This window comes from Engraulis encrasicolus, chromosome 7 (genome assembly GCF_034702125.1).
Source record: "Engraulis encrasicolus isolate BLACKSEA-1 chromosome 7, IST_EnEncr_1.0, whole genome shotgun sequence".
In the NCBI taxonomy this organism is placed as follows: domain Eukaryota; kingdom Metazoa; phylum Chordata; class Actinopteri; order Clupeiformes; family Engraulidae; genus Engraulis; species Engraulis encrasicolus.
In genome coordinates, this window is record NC_085863.1 from 26,347,254 (window position 1) to 26,368,313 (window position 21,060).

The 21,060-nt window shown below is 43.2% G+C and overlaps 1 protein-coding gene across 1 annotated transcript; it reads right to left on the bottom strand.

Moving 5' to 3' along the window:
• Window positions 1-145: 145 nt before the first annotated feature.
• LOC134451789 (trafficking protein particle complex subunit 14-like) lies at window positions 146-15,658 on the bottom strand. The gene is made up of 11 exons (XM_063202190.1): window positions 15,158-15,658; window positions 14,062-14,157; window positions 13,648-13,777; window positions 12,544-12,630; window positions 11,955-12,075; window positions 10,711-10,858; window positions 9,854-9,936; window positions 8,790-8,941; window positions 8,189-8,325; window positions 6,830-7,023; window positions 146-393 (listed from the first exon to the last, which is right to left on the bottom strand). The coding sequence occupies exons 1-11, from the start codon at window positions 15,656-15,658 to the stop codon at window positions 237-239; spliced, it is 1,806 nt and encodes a 601-aa protein (XP_063058260.1). The 3' UTR covers window positions 146-236.
• Between the last annotated feature and the right edge of the window lie 5,402 nt (window positions 15,659-21,060).

Below are 21,060 nucleotides of genomic sequence, written 5' to 3' on the forward strand. Positions count from 1 at the left end.
CTCTGTATAGGCTCTTTTCCACTGCTGGTTTTCTGGTAGGCCTACAGCTCGACAACACAGCGTGACTCAGCCACCACTTTTTGCTTTTGAGCTGTGTCGTGCCCAATCCAAAAGCAAAAAGTGGCAGCCGAGTCACGCTGTGTTGGGCTGTAGGCCTACCAGAAAAGCAGCAGTGGAAAAGAGCCTTATGTATTGTGTCTCCATGTCTGAGTCCTATTCATTCCTCCACGTTCCTCTCAGCTGTGGGGCTGCAGGACGAGCACCTTGCACTCCCTCTTGGCGATCTTGTCCAATGAGAGCACGGCCTTCTCCTGCGGGGGCAGGTACAGGGGCTTCCCCACAGGTGAGCCCACAGGTGGGGTAATGGCACGCCGCTCCATGGCACTACCCGCCCTGGAGGACCAACCACACACAGGTAGACAGACAGACAGACAGACAGACAGACAGACGGTTTATTAATAATAATAATAATAATAATGCATTTTATTTCAAAGCGCCTTTCAAAACTCTCAAGGACACTGTACAGAGAGAAACAAAAATAAAATAAGACACATTTACAGAATTTTAAACAAAATAAATAAATGAATTTAAACTTAAAATTTTAATATGAAATAAAATAAAACAGAGTTTAAGAATCATAAAGAATAGGCAATCTGAAACAGATGGGTTTTTAGCCTGGATTTGAACAGGGGCACAGAGTCAATATTGCGGATGTCAGGGGGAAGGGCACTCCACAGCTGAGGAGCAGAGCAACTAAAAGCTCTATTACCCATGGTATTAAGACAGGCTGAGGGGACAGAGAGGAGAATGGAGGAAGAGGAACGGAGGGGGCGGGAGGGAACAGCAATGTGAATAAGATTAGATAGATAAGGGGGGGCAAGATTGTGGATAGCCTTGAAGGTGTGGAGAAGTATTTTAAAATGAATTCTATATTTGATAGGGAGCCAGTGGAGATGTTGCAGTGCAGGGATAATATGGTGACAGGAAGGGGTTTTAGTAATGATGCGGGCAGCTGAGTTCTGGACCAGTTGGAGCTTGTGGAGAGATTTTTGAGGGAGACCAAAGAGGAGAGAATTACAGTAATCAATGCGGGAGGTGACAAGACTGTGTACAAGAATGGAGGTAGAATGGGAAGTGAGAGAGGGGCGGAGACGGTTAATGTTGCGTAGGTGAAAATAAGCAGATCATGTGATGTTGTTAATGTGGGAGAGGAAGGATAGAGAGCCATCAAGCATGACGCCCAGACTCTTAACTTGAGGGGAGGGGGAGACAGGAGAATTATCAATTGAGAAGGAAAAACTATCTGCTTTGGATAAGGTGGATTTGGTGCCTACTAGTAGGACTTCAGTTTTGTTAGAATTGAGTTTCAAAAAATTGGAGGTGAACCAGGATTTGATTTCAGAGAGACAGGTGGTGAGGGAGGGGGGAGGGAGAGTGTCAGAGGGTTTGCCAGATAAATAGTGTAGTCATAAATGGAGGTTCCGTGACCAACCTCTGGCAACAATGTTTTGATGATTGATTTGACCTCTATGGACCCTTTAGAAAAGATTTAGCCCCCATGTCCCTCGCAAAAATCCCGGGCTTTTTTGCAAGAGAGGCAAATTCAAAATGGCGTCCAGCGGCATCTCTAAAAAATAACTTTTGATCTGGATGACCTAGAATCATGTATGAAGGCACTTTTTCATACAAGCCAACCATGAGGATTCCAAATCTGACATCATTTTGGTTATAAAACTTTGTTTTGACAGCGAAATTCAAGATGGCCGCCATCTAGAAACCGTTTATTTTCGACCTTTTTAGGCCGTCACCGCCCAAAATGATCATATTTGGACTGGGAACCTCCCAATTTGTGTGACTCCATTTCTCATGTAAAGATATTGAGCGAATATCTGATCTACAAGCCCAGAATTCCTCACATTGTGGGGCGTAGTGGGCTTGTAGATGGGCTATTTTAACAATGTGTCTTTTTTGTAGGCTATTATTTGACAATTTGGCAGGTATTTTAGCATTGTTTGATGATTACTTTGGATGCAGTGATGGTCTTTTACTTTGAGAGTCCTTACATTATGACCCCACCCCCCAAATCAGGGGGTCTTGACCCACAGGTTGAGAACCACTTATATAGTTAAAAAAAGACCTTCACGTTTCACATTTTCCAAGCATTCTTGCACAGAGAAGCCCGTTGAGGAACTCGAGGCAAGAGCTGCTGAAATTGAAGAAGTGCGCTCACAGCAGTGATCAACTTGGTTGAAGACAGTGAGTTTGTGAAGCTCCCCCAGCTGCAAGAACACTGTTGTTGAGGAATGTGTGGTCTTATTCAACCCCAATGGCACATACAGGAAGACGCAGAAGAGCAAGCTCATCTCGAAGATCTCCCTCCACCCTGTTTTGATTTAAGAATCCTATCTTGCTCTAATTCAGCCGTTCTCAAACTTTTCCCATCATTTGCCCCTCAGAGGGTCTGGATGCCTCCGTGGCCCCTCCCCCCTTTTGTGGGGTAAAAATCACTTCTGGCTGGCGCTATCATAGTTATGTCTGACCTGAGGTAAATTAGTAAATTAATGGTTTCTAAGCAAAAGCAGTACATGCGCAAACTGATTTTGCGATTGCTGCGCAGAATTAAAGGAAAGGTGAGATAAAACAAAGAGGGACTGCAGTCGAATGCAGTGTAGATGTGTGTTCATTTCTATTCTATTCAAATCAATGACAATGAATAATATAATGTTGGTGAGGGGGGCTTGTTTAAACATATTGGCTTATTGGCCATATAGGATTTGTTTTTTTTTGGGGGGGGGGTGGCAGATGTCACACTGTGATGCCTCCGCGCCCCCCCAGGAAGGCTTGCGCCCCACTTTGAGAATCTCTGCTCTTATTGACATAGGCATGATCTGGAGGATGGGAACTCCATCAGCAGAAGATTGGCAGGCACAGGACGGCACCCGTTACAAGTAGGTTGGGCTATGCCCAAAAGCTGTTATCCATCATCCTTGCCTTCTCATGCTCCCAGTATCATCGGTGCCAGTGATCCCTAGTACGATACACCATACTTAACAAAAGAAGACGAACGGGACCTGCGCATACATGGTAATGCACATACATACACATGAAATTGACAAGTTCCCATCTGCCAAGTCTTTCAAAATGTTATTGTGTAGTGTCAAAAACAAGAAAAAGACTACACCATTGAGCAGTCTGAAGCTCTTCACTGTTTATGATGGTCAATGACAGTCAGGTTGTAGTGGCCCTGTTGTTATTGATGCAGCTGATACCGATGTCTACGGCAGCTTCCTGGCATGCTAAGCATTAAGAGAAACGAAGAGACTGTCCTCTTCCATGACCTGCTGACAAGAGATGGCAGACTGCATTGTGCAATGCAACTCTCGGTTACTCTCTGTTCACAACAGCTGCTTGTGTTCACGATACAGATGATCTATGCAGACAAGAAAAGTAGCACCATGGCTGAAGCCTGTGCTTCCAAGTCGAAGACCATGAAGAGAAAGTCTTTTATCTGTCTCCCTCCATATGCAGACAGCTTATGCCAACTCTGTCCCAACTACTTGCCGTATCTAGTGTGTCACCCCACACTAAAGAACCACCCATCACCACTCAAACATGGTTGAGAGTATAGCGTATAGCTTCCCCGGGTCCTGTATTCCCCGGTCTTTGTATGGGACTGAGGAACTACCGACCCTTTTTCTCAAAAGGGTCCCATGTTCCCCGCATTGTATGGCCCAGGATGCTTCACATGCATATCTCTTGCACGAACGGTTGCCATGCGTATTTCATGTCAAGTTTGCGAACAGTGGGAGCCTAACCCTAACCCTAACTCTAACAACAACCCTCGCTAGTCATGCGGCAGCAGTCTACTTGGAAGCAGCAGGAATAGAACCCCTTTTTGAAAAAAGGGTTCTAAGTTCCCCGGTGGCGGGGGGACATAGGACTCGGGGAACATAGCTCCCGGGCAACATAGGGGTGACCCTGGGAGCTCATACACTGATGATTTTCCTTTTTCATAGAACCTTGAGTTGGCATCATGGCATTGTGCAGCTACACTGTTTTACAGGTTGTCTGCCATCTCTTCTGTCAAAAGGTCACAGAAGAGGACCGTCTCTTTGTCTCTCTTAATGCTTAGCATGCCAGGAAGCTGCCGTAGACATCGGTATATCAGCTGCATCAATAACAACAGGGCCACTACAACCTGTCTGTCATTGACCATCATTAACAGTGAAGAGCTTCAGACTGCTCAATGGTGCAGTCTTTTTCTTGTTTTTGACACTACACAATAACATTTTGAAAGACTTGGCAGATGGGAACTTGTCAATTTCATGTGTATGTATGTGCATTACCATGTATGCGCAGGTCTCGTTCGTCTTCTTTGTTAAGTATAGTGTATCATAGGGATCATTGGCACCGATGATACTGGGAGCATGAGAAGGCAAGGATGATGCATGACAGCTTTTGGGCATAGCCCAACCTACTTGTATAGGGTGCCGTCCTGTGTGTCTGCCAATCTTCTGTGATGGAGTTCCCATCCCTCCAGATCAGGGGTTCCCAAACTTTTTTCCCTGCGCACCCCCTTGTACATTTCAATGTGGTTCGCGCACCCCCTCAGCGAATATTTTGGTGTGCTGATGGCCACACAAGTATGGATTCACTGCTCATTCACTGCATATTAAGCACAGTCGTTTTTGGGGAATTCTCTTTTCCAATAGCCTTGGAATTAAACTACACTTCAGATGGACCCTTCCAGCATACAATGCACCATACAATTAAAAACTACTTAATGTTCATTAATACTGGATAAAAAACTACCATATCCTCCATTGCTCTATTCAGCTCGCGCACCCCCTTAAGGCAGGCCGCGCACCCCTAGGGGTGCACACACCCCAGTTTGGGAAACCCTGCTCCAGATCATGCCTTATGCCAGTTAGAGCAGATAGGATTCTTAAATCAAAACAGGGTGGAGGGAGATCTTCGAGATGAGCTTGCTCTTCTGCGTCTTCCTGTATGTGCTATTGGGGTTGAATAAGACCACACATTCCTCAACAACACAGTGTTCTTGCAGCTGGGGGAGCTTCACAAACTGACTGTCTTCAACCAAGTTGATCACTGCTGTGAGCGCACTTCTTCAATTTCAGCAGCGCTTGCCTCGAGTTCCTCAACGGGCCTCTCTGTGCAAGAATGCTTGGAAAATGTGAAACGTGAAGGGTTTTTCTACTTGATAAGTGGTTCTCAACCTGTGGGTCAAGACCCACTGTTTTGGGGGGGGGGGGGGTTGGGGTCATGATGTAAGGACTCTCAAAGTGAAAGACCATCACTGCATCCAAAGTAATCATCAAACAATGCTAAAATATCGGCCAAATTGTCAAATAATAGCCTATTAAAAAAGACACATTGTTAAAATAGCCCATCTACAAGCCCACTACGCCTCCCAATGTGAGAAATTCTGGGCTTGTAGATCAGCTATTCTCTCAATATCTTTACATGAGAAATGGAGTCACACAAATTGGGAGGTTCCCAGTCCAAATATGATAATTTTGGGCGATGACGGCCTAAAAGGTCGAAAATAACGGTTCTAGATGGCGGCCATCTTGAATTTCGCTGTCAAAACGAAGTTTTATAACCAAAATGATGTCAGATTTGGAATCCTCATGGTTGACTTGTATGAAAAAGTGCCTTCATACATGATTCTAGGTCATTCAGATCAAAAGTTATTTTTTAGAGATGCCGTCGGACGCCATTTTGAATTTGGCTCTCTAGCAAAAAAGCCCGGGATTTTTGCGAGGGACATGGGGGCTAAATCTTTTCTAAAGGGTCCATAGAGGTCAAATCAATCATCAAAACATTGTTGCCAGAGGTTGGTCACGGAACCTCCATTTATGACTACACTAAATAATAGAGCTGGGTGTCATCAGCATAGCAATGGAAATTAATGTTGAGTTTGACCTTTTATTGCCACTATTAATAATACAATGTTATTTGCAAGGATTATCATTTACTTGTGATGTACATTGGGTTGCCTTGTGTATGAAATGGGTTATATATGTAGTAAATAAACCTGCCGTACATTACCTTGCCTTGCCTTGATCAATAGGAATGTTACGTTTACATTGGAGCCTATGCGGTGGCAGAACAAATGTACACAGGGCCCTGGGGCAAAACTCTGATGAGGCCCCCCATACAGCCTGCCAAGCTCATAATAGGGCCCCAACTATCAATACAGCAGGTCCCAGGGTCAAGTGCCCTGCTCCCCCCACAGCTCGATGTTATGTTTACGTAAGAGCTTATGTGGTTAAACCTGTTATTACTGGTTACACCTATGTATAATCATATTGTGCACACAGGCGGATAAGACTTTGATTGAATGGAAAAGTTCTGGTTACACCCATAGCAAGAGATCACTCCTCTAACTACTGCTCACACCCATAATTCGTGTCTTGACCGCACAGGTAGATAAACAACCGGTTTGATGTCTGAGTGTAATGTTTCACCCATAATAAAACATTTTGAGCATTTTGAGATGTCAGCGATATCTGTAGTATGCTATTGCAAACCGCACATTACTGTAAGCTATACTGAAAACGACATTGGGTTGTGTTATACTGCCGTCAGGATGTGCAAATGTGCAATGTGAGTTCAAAGCACTGTGGCTACATTATGGTGTGTGTGAGTGTGAGTGTTGTGTTGTACCTGATGATGTCTGTGCGTGTGCGTGCACACATGCATGTGTGTGTGTGTGTGTGTGCGTGTGCGCGTGCATGTGCGCGTGTGTGTGCGTGTGCGTGTGTGTGTGTGTGCGTGTGTGTGTGTGTGCTGTGCTGTGTCCTACCTCATGATGTGTGATCGCGAGGGCTGCTGGTGGGAGAAGGATTGCGAGCGTCCCAGGCTGCTCTGGTGCCTGTCTAGCAGGTCCCTGACGGCCGGGCTGGACGGGCTGTTCTTGCGGGACAGGGGACGCGCGTCCACCGGGGGGTTTGACACCGGCGCCGTGAACTGAAGCTTTAGCTTCATGTGCTGGCTCAGCTAGAGGGTTGGCAGAGGGACAGGAAAATATCACCGTAATTAAAGCAGTAGGTCTCAACCTTTTTTGAACAAACGCCCATGACTTATGACCTCATCATAAGCCTCCCAACGCCCCCATTAGTAGTAGGCTCTTAGTGCAGATGGGGTCGCCAGCGGGCCTATTAACTACTTGCTGAAAATACTCAACTACAGTATAACAATGTTGCCATGACATTACAGAGAGCCTTAAGTAACAGATTAAGACATAGCCATTAACATTTTGGTGACAGTAAGGTTATAACATGGGCTCTGCGCTAAGGGGTTAAAACATAAAATAGGCTAATGCCACCGAATGACAACTGAGCACCCCTCTAAGTTGTATCCTTCTCAAGTTGGTCTTGATACCCTCTGGTCTTAGCAGTGTCTTGGTCTCAGAATTGTGGTCTTGACTACATCACTACTTTTAAAGCAGACATATACAGGACAATGCATCCCAGTACTGGCATTACTCCTCTGAAGCTCAGTGCCACAGACTCAATTTACTTCACATCCTTTTAAACAAATCAATGAATGAGGGTTCTTCATATTACAAGAAAGCTTTTCTGAAACACTCTCACAGGGCAGTAATGGGGCTTTCTTGTTATATCATAAACAGAGGAAGTACAATCTAGGCGTACTTGCACACTGACACTGTAAAACATTGCAAGTCGGTTAAACTTTAAAAAGTAAGTCGCACTGCTGCCTTAAGTTTGTAAGTTACCTGAAGTTGAGACTTTGATTTCTGAGTTGACACAAATATAAGCCTCATGTTGAGTTAACTTATTATATAAGGGCAACTTATTTTTTAAAGTTTAACTTGCAATGTTTCAAAGTGCAGAGTCAAATCTCAAACCCATGATCTCACAGCAACTTTAGGACTTCAGAAACTATTGTCTCAGTAGTGTAGGTATGCTTTTAGAGGTGTTGTGAATGAGGTTTTACTAATGTGTCACATCAAGATGTTATCACTGGCATCCATGGCTCTAAATTAACTTTTTTCGTCATCAGCCAAAATGGTTTGAAGATGTTAATCTTACTAGCCAAGCACACACTCACTAATGGGTCAAAGTGTCTACTAAGCATTTGGCCGGTTGGCTGGTGTTAATTTAGAGCCCTGCTGGCATCCCTTACGGAGTATCTGATATACCTCGTAGAGTCCAGCCGTCAGTATCTGGAAGGCCACTGTGAAGGAGAGGGTGCTGCCTTTCCGGCAGTAGCCAAGGTTACTGAGGGGTGATTGACACACGACCGGGCCAATCGTTGTGTCCTCACTTTGACCACGACCTATAGGAAAACATAAGAGATTATGGAACGGGTCACATTTGTTTAACTCATTGATTGTCTTAAGTACCTGCAAAAAACGTCTGCTAAATGCCAACGCTGTTTTTGGGAAAAGGCACTGTCTTCCTATAAAAACCTAAGTATCTCATCCTTTGAAGCACATAAATCATGAAATTAATTGTATTTAAAATTTGAGTCAAGGTTGCGCTACACAGCATCCAGCATCAATGAGTTAATCGGCGCAAATTTGAATACTTTTTACACACATACACATCCTTCAGCCAACTGCATCGCAGGAGATCCACAGGGTCATCAAAGTTGAAATAGAAAACTCCCGCATAAACTCCCACACACACTGTCCTATTTTGGTCAATTAAAAACTGCAAATGTGGACGGAGTGCAGTAGTCGTCTTTGTAATCTACACAAATTATTGAACTCATACAGTATATTGTCACTAGTGTCTTACCTTCAGGTGTCCAGACGAGTCTTACAGCTAGGAAATCCTGTAGGTTGTTGAATAAGGTATAGCGAACACGGAAGAGATCCTGTGTCTTCACTGTACTGGGGCAGTTGGCCGTCATCAGGAAGTGAGGGCGATCCAACCTAATACTGGGCATCCTGGAGGAAAAAAAGTATCATGAAGGTCATTAAGGAAGTATTACTGTGAAGGAACGGAAGTATAACTGTGTCTATTAGGGCTGAACGATATTAGAAAAATATGCGATACACGATAACATGACTGTATACCGTGATATCGATATTAGTCGCGATATTTAACATATTTTCCGCTCTCAACTTGCCATTCTACACTTAATCATGTATAAAACAACAGAGAGCAATGTTTTATTTCCAACATTATTTTTATTAGGAAAAAACATGGCTAATATACAGCATGTTATTAAAATTAAGAAACTAGGTATCGTAATTTAGCGATACGTGTATTGCAAGCCGTGATATTGCGATAACAATACATTTTCGATATATTGTGCAGCCTAAGTCTGTATGTATATTAGTAGCCTGGTTCTCACCAGAACTCTGTGTGTGTAGCTCGCGGAGCTGTGCGGAACTACACTACACACTGGGGTTGTGGACTCCTGAGAATCTTTCTGGCAAGAAACTTGCTGAAGTATTTATTGTTTCAATAACAATGGCGGCCCGCACTGCGGAGTCACAGGAGAGATTCTACACTAAATTGATTCTTAAGAGATGAATAGAAAACATTTTAATGGAATTTGTTGGTGGCAAAGATGGATAAATGATACATTTTGCCTTGCCTTCTGAAGGCGAATCCAACGTGCAGCCTGCCCGACCCAGTAGTGGAGCTCGCGAAGCTGCACAGAACTACACAGGTCTGACGAGAGTCAGGTTAATATATAAATACCATCTTTGGCTTTTTCTAAAGGTTACACAGATAAACAATAACCTGAATCTCACCAGACAGTCACACTACTGTGTGGTTCAGCAAAGCTCAGCTTAACTTCACTCACACATTTATCTGTGGAGAGCCAGGTGAGATAGACCAAAACCTACCTGTAATGTGTATATATACAGTTTGTGAACGGCATTTTAGCAGTTGACCACTGGAGCACAGCTACTAAGGACACCTCGAGACCCTACAATTATAGAAAAGAGAAAGAGAAACGACATGAGTATCACACTGGCAACATTATAATCACAATCAGGGCCACTGGCAGCCCTTCCCAGCCTTCACAATTTATGTCAAATGGAAACAGGAACTAAGTAGACACCATGATGATTATGACCCTAACCCTAGATACTGTATCTATTTCCCTCATACAAGCGTGCAGAGAATTATTTTCATTTTTAGAACGTGAGAAATGTGTGAGAGGAGTGGGAGTGAAGAGAGCCCATTTTCACTTCTCCTTCTACTTCTGCTTTGTGTTGGCACCTGGGGATGGACTGCAGCCCACGGCTGTCAGACAAGAAGGAGGAGGACATACCATGACACCTTTTAGATTACATGCAGAAATACTGTAATTTAGTGTGGAGTAAGGAGATGTTTTCTGGATTTTAGTGGGGGGGGAGCATTTCTGTGTTGTCACTGAATGTATGTATATAGATGGGAGAATGGAATACATTCGGTTTAAAGGACTTTTAGTGCACTGCCTTGTGTAAGAATTCACTACTATATACAGTAAATGCTGTCCATAAGCCGTTTGAATCACATGTGCTGTACTACCCCCACTCTCCCTTCACCATACAAGAACACTGGCCACCAGCATCAACAAATTTAGTTTAAAAAACCTCTTCCTCCTCCTCCTCCCTGTCCTCATCCTCCTCCTCCTCTTCCTCCCCGTCCTCCTGCTCCTCCTCCTCCCCCTCCTCCTCCTCCTCCTCCTCTTCCTCCTCCTCCCCCTCCTTCTCACCTCTGCGGAGTCGTCCTGAGCCTTGTCACTCAGCTGCAGCTGGAACAGGAAGTCGTGCTCCTCCAGCGAGCTGAGCATGCTGGGTAGGCGGCAGGTCGGGCTCTCCATTCGACAGAATGATGCCATGGAGACCTCTCCTGATTGGTGGCTAGTAGTAGAGAAGAGAAAGGTTATGTGGATGAGTAAGGTATGCTCCGTGCTCCTGCACTTAACAAGAGGGGAGAGGACTAAGTTCAAGGAGAGAGGAAAGTCATCGGCACATATTCAGATGTGGCAAGTCATTTTCTGCTTCACTAGGAGCAGTGTCAAATCTCAAAGTCGAGAGGATATCTTCTTAACAACATTGAAACGTTAGTTTTGGCACTGCTCCCAATAAAACAGAAAATTACAGTCCACATCTGAAGATGCTCCGGTGACTTACTTGCCTACAAGAGAGAGACAGGTTATATTTTAGACGTAATACGTTAGGACATTCATAACTTTGTTGCTAACAGGATGGCTATGACCAATTCATGATGTATTACTAAAGATTCTGTGTTATGTCATAGTAGCACGGTAGTAAAATCTTTCAATGAATGGTAATATGTGCACACAAACAAACAACAACAAAACAACAACACAGTTTTAGGATTAGTATTACTGTTGTGCATGTATGTGTGTGTGTGTGTGTGTGTGAATTTTCTCACATGAACCCTGCACAATTGGCGCCGTACGGAAGCCTACAGAGCTGGTATGCGAATGTGGGAATGTGTATGTGTGCATGTGTATTTGGAAAGCGCTTTGAGACAACTTGATTGTTGTGATCCTGTGCTAAATAAAAACATGTTATATTTAGGGATGCACCGATACTGATGGCTCCCGATACTGCTCATTATACTCGTACTCGTATTCGTACTCGTCAAGCACTTGCTGATACCAGCTACGAGTACTACTATTACTCAAAACAATGAAAAATCTTGTCATATTCTGTGGACTTGAAATCAGCATGGAAAAAAGTGCCACCTCATACATTTACTAACATTTAAATCTACATGGAAATGGACAATAAAAATATCACAGGCGGAAAAAAACAAGGCCATGCATTTATTTTCATTGTATTTTGGTGGTAAAAGGTATCGGTATCGGTACTCGGTATCGGCAAGTACACACATTAATGTACTCGTACTTGTATCGGTTTTCAAAAAAGTGGTATCGGTGCATCCCTAGTTATATTGTATTGAATATGAATATGTGTGACTGCTTACCAAACACTGTCAACAAGCAAGACAGAGCCATCGGGCATCATAGGAAGATAGGAGGCGTTGAAGTTGGGGAGGATCCTCACGTCATGGATACTCACATCCTCCTGGGAACACTCGTTTAACACTGACCAATGGAAATAAAGGAAAGATACAGCTGAAGAAAACATGGTGTGTGTGTGTGTGTGTGTGTGTGTGTGTGTGTGTGTGTGTGTGTGTGTGTGTGTGTGTGTGTGTGTGTGTGTGTGTGTGTGTGTGTGCATGTGTGTGTTTGTGCGCACACCGTATAGGTATGTGCGTGTGTGTGTGTGTGTACGTGTGTGCGTGTGTTTGAGTGCGCTGCGTGCCTGCTTGTGTGCATCATCACTTTTCTTTGCAATGCACAACTGAAATTTAATCTAATCTTTCATCTGCATCATCAGCATCACTCCAGTAGCAGCAGCAGCGTGTGTGTGTGTGTGTGTGTGTGTGTGTGTGTGTGTGTGTGTGTGTGTGTGTGTGTGTGTGTGTGTGTGTGTGTGTGTGTGTGTGTGTGTGTGTGTGTGTGTGTGTGTGTGTCTAACCGTGCCAGTAAGCCAAGCCAAGCCAAACCTACCTTTCAGCACCGTGAGGTGTTTCCCAGCCACTGTCATCTGCTTGCATCTCACAGTTGGCGGCGGGAGCACAGTCAGAGTTGTGCTGACTACCTCAAAATAAACAACAAACACACAGTCACAAAATATGTCTCACTTCAGTACAGCAGAATCACAGAATCCACAAGATAATCATTCCTTTAGATAATCATTTATTAATTCTTTATCTGAGATTTTATCAATCATTTGGGATTGGACTCAGTGGAGATTAAGTTCATTAAAATGTTATGCACTGGATACAAGTGATGCAGTCACAATATACTCAGTCCAGTAAAGCCCATTGCCGACTCCACACAAAAGTTATTTCGTTAAGATAAACAGTTATTTAAAAGGGTTGTTTTTATCTGAGATGTTATGAATCATTTCGGATTGGACTCAGTGGATTAAAGTTGATGAAAGTGCTGTACGCGTGATTAGCCACGGCAGAAGAGTATTTGATGGTTCTCCTGAGATTGCTGTTTTGACCTACATTTAATCTTTTAAAGGTTGCAGTAGATTGCATTTAATTTCCCTGGTGCATAAAAGGATGCTCAGCTGCCCAAAGCATATGTCACGGAGAACTGATCAATTGCTCAAAGCAAATGCCAGTACTGGTGCAGTAGAGCTCTAGTGTTTGAGTTAAAGCAATATTAGGTAATTTTTTCCACCTAAAAACGAGTTCTGAAGTTGTTTCCGTGGTTCGACAACAGCTGAAATGGAGAAAGCTGTGTGCCTGGCTGCATCTCTGTTTCTCCCGGCACTAAACCTCGCAAAAGCAGGCAGTCTCTGTAGTTGTTAATGCAAAGCAGTTTCTCTTTACACATTGAAGTGCTTGTTTGGCTCAGACTGTTTTGGACAAGTCTGTGTGTTTTGAAAAAAAAAGATGCAGATACGCCTGGGAGCTGTGCTATGGTGCTATGCCCTTTGTATGCCCATGGGGGCCCAGGTTCGAGTCCAGCCTGGGTCATGTCCCAACCCTGATAGTTCTCTCTCCCACTCTCAGTCTCCACTGTCCTACAGTCTCAAACGACCCTATCACCAGTAAAGACAGACAAAAAGCCCTTAAGAGTACAAAAACACGGCCGCACCCTGAGCTTTAAAGGTGTTGAGATCCTTCCGGAAGGTGAGAGTTGGAGCTTGTAGCTGCAGGATGGTGAGATAGCCGCTCTCCTGAACCTCCGCCTTCTCAGCCTCCTGCTTCCACACTGTCACCATCACCTAATCATGGAGCATCAGATCAACAAATGTATCTTGTCGACTAGATCAAAGATTAAACGTTATAGATCTAAAAGACCCTAAATCTAGACAAAAGTAAAAGAAGCATGAATCATGATGCCGCATGCTGTAGAATACAGCAATAAACAGTACTTACAATGCAGTTGTCATTTGCTTTGGGATTACATACAAATGGATGTATAATTACACTGCACATTGGTCATTACACCATTGTAATAGACTACTTTAGTGTTATGTTGGCCAGCCTGTGATCTATGACCTCTGACCTTGACTTTGTGGGTGTTGACAGGAAGTTTGTCGAGGGACACGGTCAGCGGGAAGATGACCTCATCACTCAGCACCACCGGCTCGTCCAATGGCGACTAGCAGGATGGAACAAGCAAAACAATCAAATAACAGTTGGTGTGTCACAGAAAGGCCCATGATGGGTAAAAGTAAAACAGTAGTGGTAGTAGTAATAGTAGTAGTGTAGTAGTAGTACAGCACAGGGAAGTCGACAGTGGGTGGGGGACAAAGGGGTCCGTTGTCCCAGGCCCAGGGAGAGAGGGGCACAGAATGGGGTTCTCATTACTTTGTTTGTACTGAGTGGAGGGGCCTTTCAGATGGCTTTGTCCTGGGCCGGGCCAAAGTTATCAATAGCCCTGGTAGCCAGACCAGTAATGATGGTGGCAATAATAACAATAACAGTAGAAGGGACGGTGTGGTGTGTAGTAAAGCTGTATGCATTATGGTAAAAGCAGTTGAAGGAGTAGGAGTAAAGCAGTATAGTAGTATAGTATAGTATAGTATAGTATAGTATAGTATAGTATAGTATAGTATAGTATAGTATAGTATAGTAAAAAAAAGTATGGAAAAAGAAGTGGGAAACAGTCATGCAATAACAGAGAATAACAACAAAAATTCTGGGAGCCTGGGCAGCATATGAACATGATGCTGAGACTACACAAGGGAAGAAACCGAAAAAAAAGATGTTGGAGCAAGAGCATTATTTCTGCTCTATTTGCTTCCATGGTCGCAGACAGGGGAATATTAGGCCTATGTAGTAGACCTTGTGCACATAATTTTCATTTCCAAGAGGCCTTGGCTGGAGGGGGGTGCTTTCTATTGTTTCTCTCGAACAGTAGATGCCCATTGTTATGGATGATAAAAATAACTCACTACAACAAAAAAGGCATGGGGTTTGTATTTGTGTTATGGTGTCACACTGACGCCAATCAGGATAAGTCCCATTCGTTTTATCATTGTCTTATTGCCCACGATGACCACAATGACGCACTACACCAATCCCCTTATTAGACTACAATTAGGCCTACTACATAAGCTAATTACTGAATTATATTCATTACATTCATTGATTCATACCTTTAAGGGGGCCCTGCGGAACTCACGGCCACCGCTGCCGTTGTTGTGAATGAGCAATGGCTTGCACTCCTTGAATTCTCCACCTCTCGCATCCCCTCTGAGGGACGGCCTTCCATCTGTGTCTTCCCCCTCATCAGCACCTTCGTTCCCGCTGATCTGATCATCGTGGTCGATGTAGGCTGCGGCGGAGCGATGTCTGCTTTCCCCCGGGCTCACGCTCGCCACTGCGCAAAGGGAACCGGCCAGCTCTCTCCATGCTCGGCCGTTCGGTGTCTCGGTCCCGAAATCAAATACATTACCACTCTTGTTGTTGGACGGTGTGTCGCTCCCCGCTGCATCGCTGCACCGCAACACTAGCAGGAAACGCACGGTCTCCCCCAAATACAGATGACTTCGCCGAGGGAGCGTTCGGTACCGTGCAGGGTCTGACAAGTCCGTGATCGGAACCGCCGGGAAATACATGAAATATTCGCATTGCGACTCCATCATCATCAGGACCATAGTGGTGCCTCAAAGACTGCAGTCTTGTGTTGAATGCATCTGCCATATACTTCTGTCGAGCAGATTGCACTTGCCTTCAGGCGCTACTGTCTCAAACCGGTTGAAATGCAAATCATTCTGTGTGCGGTACAGTAGCCTACAACCTGCCAGTGGTCCTCAAGCAACCCAAACACAAACATTGATGATAGCGTGGATGGGGGAGGCGGTCGTCGTAAGGCAGGATTGGAGAGGAATCGAAGCCTTTCTGAGAGACATGAGCAATGGAACGCCGAAAGCAAATATGCCATAAAGGTGTAAAAATAGGGCAAGGGCGGGCGATAGATAGGCGGCCAAAGATCTCCGTAGGCCTAGCATTGGCTGGGCTACTAGGCCTACTTAGTAAGTCTTTCAGGGGAAAACGTCCCACCATGTGAACAGGGATGAGCTGAAGAATAAATGATCAATGATAAAATAATAAATGATACTCTACTACTACTCTTAAGACGTTCCTTTGATTTCACATGTATGAAGTTTGGGCCAGGCTATTGGATTCCCTTTTACCCGGGCCTATTGTAATCAGGTTGTATAACCTACTCAATATGCCTCGGAAAAAAATCGCAAATGTCTCTTTTGGCTTTTCATTTTTAATAACTGATCCATAGGATTGAAAGAAAAAATGTCTGCACACTTAAATCCCCTTTGTGTTCTTTTTAATAGGCCAAGCTTTCTGTCTACTGACCTTCCTCCAATAACTGATCCATAGGCAAAAAAGAAGCTGTGAAAGTCTACCGTGGATGCTTTCCACCACCCAAGTACAATGTAGGCCTATTCAAATTGAGGCCCTGGTGGCCTTTGGATGGCAAGGTTCTGGTCCCCCACAAGGTCTGAAACAAAATAAAAACAAATATGTGTGCTATCTGTGGCCGTGCATAATTTGCAATCACTAACACTTCAGGTTGGGGATATCTTTCCTATGCATTCACACGAGAGTGAAATCTTATCTAAAACAGCCTGATAATGAATAGACAATCATAAGGCAACTAAGAAATAGACAAGCGAATATCTGTTCTGTCTGGAAAGTAGGCTATCCGCTCGTTTCGCACCACAACCTCGGAGTGGCACCGTGGTGCTCGCAGTTTTTGCAGATTCCATGTTTGTTTTTTACTAGAAGGAATTTGAAACACTGGCCCTCAATTGAATACCCCTGCTGTAGGCCTACTTGGTGTAAAATAAGTGTTTGCGCAGTGGTGCAGGAAGGCTAAACGGACAGCAGAGGGAGCCCTGTCACTATTTTCAGCAGAGCCGTTAAGCCATTATTGGGAACACTCCACTTTACTTTACTTGCTCTACCCCACCAAACCCACCACCATCCGTAATCCTAGGTAACCAAACAATTTCTCAATGCCCAAGTAAGCACACTTAGAAGTTTGTCAGCCTAATTAGTCATGGCCAGTGACTGGATACTTCGCAGAGTTCACCAAAGAGTATCCAATCACTGGGTGTGAGTAATTAGGCTGACACACTTCAAAGTAATGCGCTTACTACATTGAGAAATGGCTAGATTTAGTATTCTACATAACATATGTAACAGCTATAGTATGGAGTGACCAGTGATGGGTAACCTGGATTCAGAGGCTACAATCGAGTGCCACATGAAGTATAAATGAAATTAATTAAAATATAGCAGTCGTGGGTAAGCGGATAGAGCATCAGACTTGAAGTCCAAAGGTTGTCAGTTCGACTCCTGGTCTGCTAGGTTGGTGGGGGGAGTAATTAACCAGTGCTCTTCTACATGACTGAGGTACCCTGAGCATGATACCGCCTGCTGCACTGCTCCCTTGCACGGGTGAGGTTTATGTTATTTTGTTGTGTGCGGTGTTCACTTGTGTGCTGTGGAGTGCTGTGTCATGACAATGGGAGCTGGAGTTTCCCAATGGGGCTTTCTTTCACTTTAAGTTACCTGGTTTTACCTGGCCAATTGACCAATTGGGTCTCTACAACAAGCTCTTTTACAATATGTGCTACTGTAGGTTTACTGGCTGTAGGTTTATTGGCCATCACTTACCCACAGTGACCCGGAGTAAATTGCACTGGATATTTTTGGGAACAGATAGCCAAGGAAAGGCATTTTGGCCAGATTTTCTCAGCAAAGGAAAATTCAACAAAATTCAACACACTACCATAATGTGCTGTATGGGCAGTAGGCCCAGATTTTGCTTGCTACTGATTTTGTGTTTCTTGAATAAATGAATGAATGAATGAATGAATGAATGAATGAATGAATAAATAAATAAATAAATACATTTTAAAAAGGTCATGAACCTCACATGAAACATTTGATGCACACAAAGAGACACAGGCAGTAGAATCATATTCCTGTGTTTAATTCCAGGCTGTTTTCTGACTGGTACTTTACAGTAGGCCTAAATAATATATAGCACACAGAGCAGCCACTAGGGCGGTGGGCACACCTCCTGTCTGGAGTCAGAAGTTTACTCAGCATGTTATAGCACTACCGATGAGGACCAGAGGTGTCAAAAGTGAAAGTAAAAGTAAAAAAAACCCTGCAGTTTCCCTCCAACGCAGGCAACTTATCAGAGTAACCTGTAGACCTAAGTGTCTTACTATCAGCTGAGTCTGCACTTTTTTTGTGGTCCTTGTTGGCAGGGCTCTAAATTAACCTTTTTCATCAACAGCCAAAATGGCTAGTAGATGTCAATTTTACTAACCAAACACACACTCCCTAATGGGTCAATGTGGCTAGTAGGCTGGCCTTTTCTACCAACCAAACTGAAATTTCACCAGCATTTGACCGGTTGGCTGGTGTTAATTTAGAGTCCTGCTTGTTGGTTTTCAGTATTTTTCAGAAGCAACAACAGGTATAGGCCTAATGGAGTAAATGGTGTAACAGCTATGTAATATCATGTAGGCTACTGGTATTGCTGTTACACCATGAATTTACTTTTACTTGTTGACACCTCTGGTGAGGACATACATTTCCAACGAACCTTTACAGCCCTCAACTAGACACACATTGTAGCAACTGTAGTGTGTACAGTAAACGTTGTGTTGGTAATTCAACACTAGACAGTGCGACCAACAGGTTGAGTGTCTATATTAAAAAAAAAATGTGCAGGATGTCAAGGCACTCTTCTAAGGTAAAACAGCTTTACAGTAATATAAATGCTAGTTCATGTTTGAACTTAAAGAATTAAAATGACTGCTGATGTGTTTTGGCCAGTTACAGGGCTGTAATTTTTACTTTGAGTTGAAACATGAACTAACATTTATATTAAATCGCTTTTATTTTAGAAGAGTGCCTTGGCATGCTGCCCCCTTTTTTTGTTGATATTTTCTATGTCTTGACTAATGAGCACCTTCAAAACACCACCTGTTTACTACTTTAATGCCGCAGCCCTCCAGTCCTCTCTTTTTTAAATATGAGTGTCTATTTTGACTTACTAGGTGTTCAAATATTACAGAAGAATGTAACTAAATGCTGCCACTGTGAGACAGAGTCAATTCACCTTAAATACCTCGCCCTGTAGTCATAAATATGTCTATTATGTTATGTTCCATATCGATGGCTGACCCATCACGGCACCATTGTTTTGAGGACCAACCTTTTGTGCTGAGGAAATAGGTAGGAGCTTCACTTTATCCTAACGGTTCCTGTCACTGTGTATCTCTACATCATAAAGTACAGTTTAATAAACTGTGTAATAATGAAACATTGTGTAAGTGCATGTTCTATGTACTGCTGTCGCCCAGTCTGGCACTTTATACTGTACTGTATGTCTGTATGGGTATTGTATAGGTACTCTAGGTGTAATGTATGTTTACTGTCTATGTCTAATTGTCTATGTCCACACCTAAGTCTATGTCCATGTCTGCATGGGAAAGTAAGAAACGTAATTTCAAATTCTTTATATGACCAGTGCATGTAAAGGACATTGATAATAAAGCCGACTTGACTTGACTTGAAAAAAAAGTAAATGTTCTATGTAGGCCTACTTGGTGTTGAGATACCAACAGAGGCAGAGGTGTCCAAATAAGGGCTAAAGTGGGACTGAGCCACCATGGCTCCTTTGGGGGAGTATCATTTTTGTTATTGCATATTAATATGGTATAACGACGACATAAACATCATGTTCTTTCATAGGGCACAGAAATTGGTGCTGTGCTGAGAGTTGGTTGGCCAATATATGGATACATGTACCAGTAGATGCGGAAACACTGTAAATCATCTGACCGTTTACATAAAATGTTACTCAGGAATGTGATAAAACTTGGACAACCTTAAACACACAACATTTTTCACTTGAGCAATTGAAAGACTTTTTTCCAAGCCCCGGTTTATTTTCTAACAAAACAATTAAATGTGTCTGTGTGCTGCTTACATAGATTGAGTTCTGTCTACAACAATCCAGTATACTAACTATGGCCATGAACTTTGAGCATAAAAGGTCCAGTGAGTATTTTTTTGTAGTTTATTTCCAGAAATGGTGCTGCCCATTCACATTTCACGAATATTCACTACCATCATCTGTTCATAAGTATTTCATAAGAATCGCTTATGAATTGAAAATGTACACTTTTCTCATGAATGAACAGGTGTAACCTCTTTAGTAAATCTCTCATTTTGATCAGAAAAGTCAATAACATTGATACATTTTGTGAAGAATTTGGGCAGCATTCACTTGGGGAAAAAATACTAAAATTACTAACTAGGACCTTTGGAACAGATGTGTTGCACACAGAGTTGTCATAGTGCTACCATTGAAGCTCATTATCTGTTTGGTGCATGATGTTCTTTATGTATTAAAATTATATCAAATCTTGAAGTTTCTTTTGTTTTAGACGTGTACCTAAGTTTTCATCTTTCACCTGACATGTTTCGACAGTGGAATGATGACGGATGTTTTACCGTCGAAACATGTCAAAGTAAAGGATGAAAATGTGCACGTCTGAAACAAAAGAAGCTTGAAGATCTCATCATCTGTTGCATAGCGGTCTCAATATGAAGACGGAGCACGCTGCCTACAGCATTGCAGCATGCTCAGCAGCTAGCCTACTATACACTTGTAATACATTTAACTGTACATGGTACATGCTACTTTAAACAGAGTTAGTAGGTCTGGAGAGGCTTGATTTATAGTATATAAATTTTATACCATGAATCTGCTCAGGTATATACTGCAGTCCTTTATAAATCACCAGGGCAAAGTCTCTAAGGGCTATTCCATATACAGCAATACTTTGATCAATAATACACGTTACACACTATGTATAACATGAGCTGAGTCTGACCATTATTGCCTGGTCTTTACAGCTGGATTCAGAGTTACTGGTGTTATTGATGGTACATTTTGAGATCTTGCATTTGAATCCTTTCTCGTCCGCGTGTACTGTATATTAATCAG

Bases quoted from the DNA above. Each gene is read 5' to 3' on its own strand.
- LOC134451789 (XM_063202190.1), bottom strand. From the start codon at position 15,658: ATGGTCCTGATGATGATGGAGTCGCAATGCGAATATTTCATGTATTTC. The intron at 10,859-11,954 runs GTAAGCAGTCAC...CTCTACTACTAG, and splicing joins TTGCTTGTTGACAGTGTTTG to CCACCAATCAGGAGAGGTCT. The intron at 394-6,829 runs GTAGGACACAGC...TTGGTCCTCCAG, and splicing joins TCGCGATCACACATCATGAG to GGCGGGTAGTGCCATGGAGC.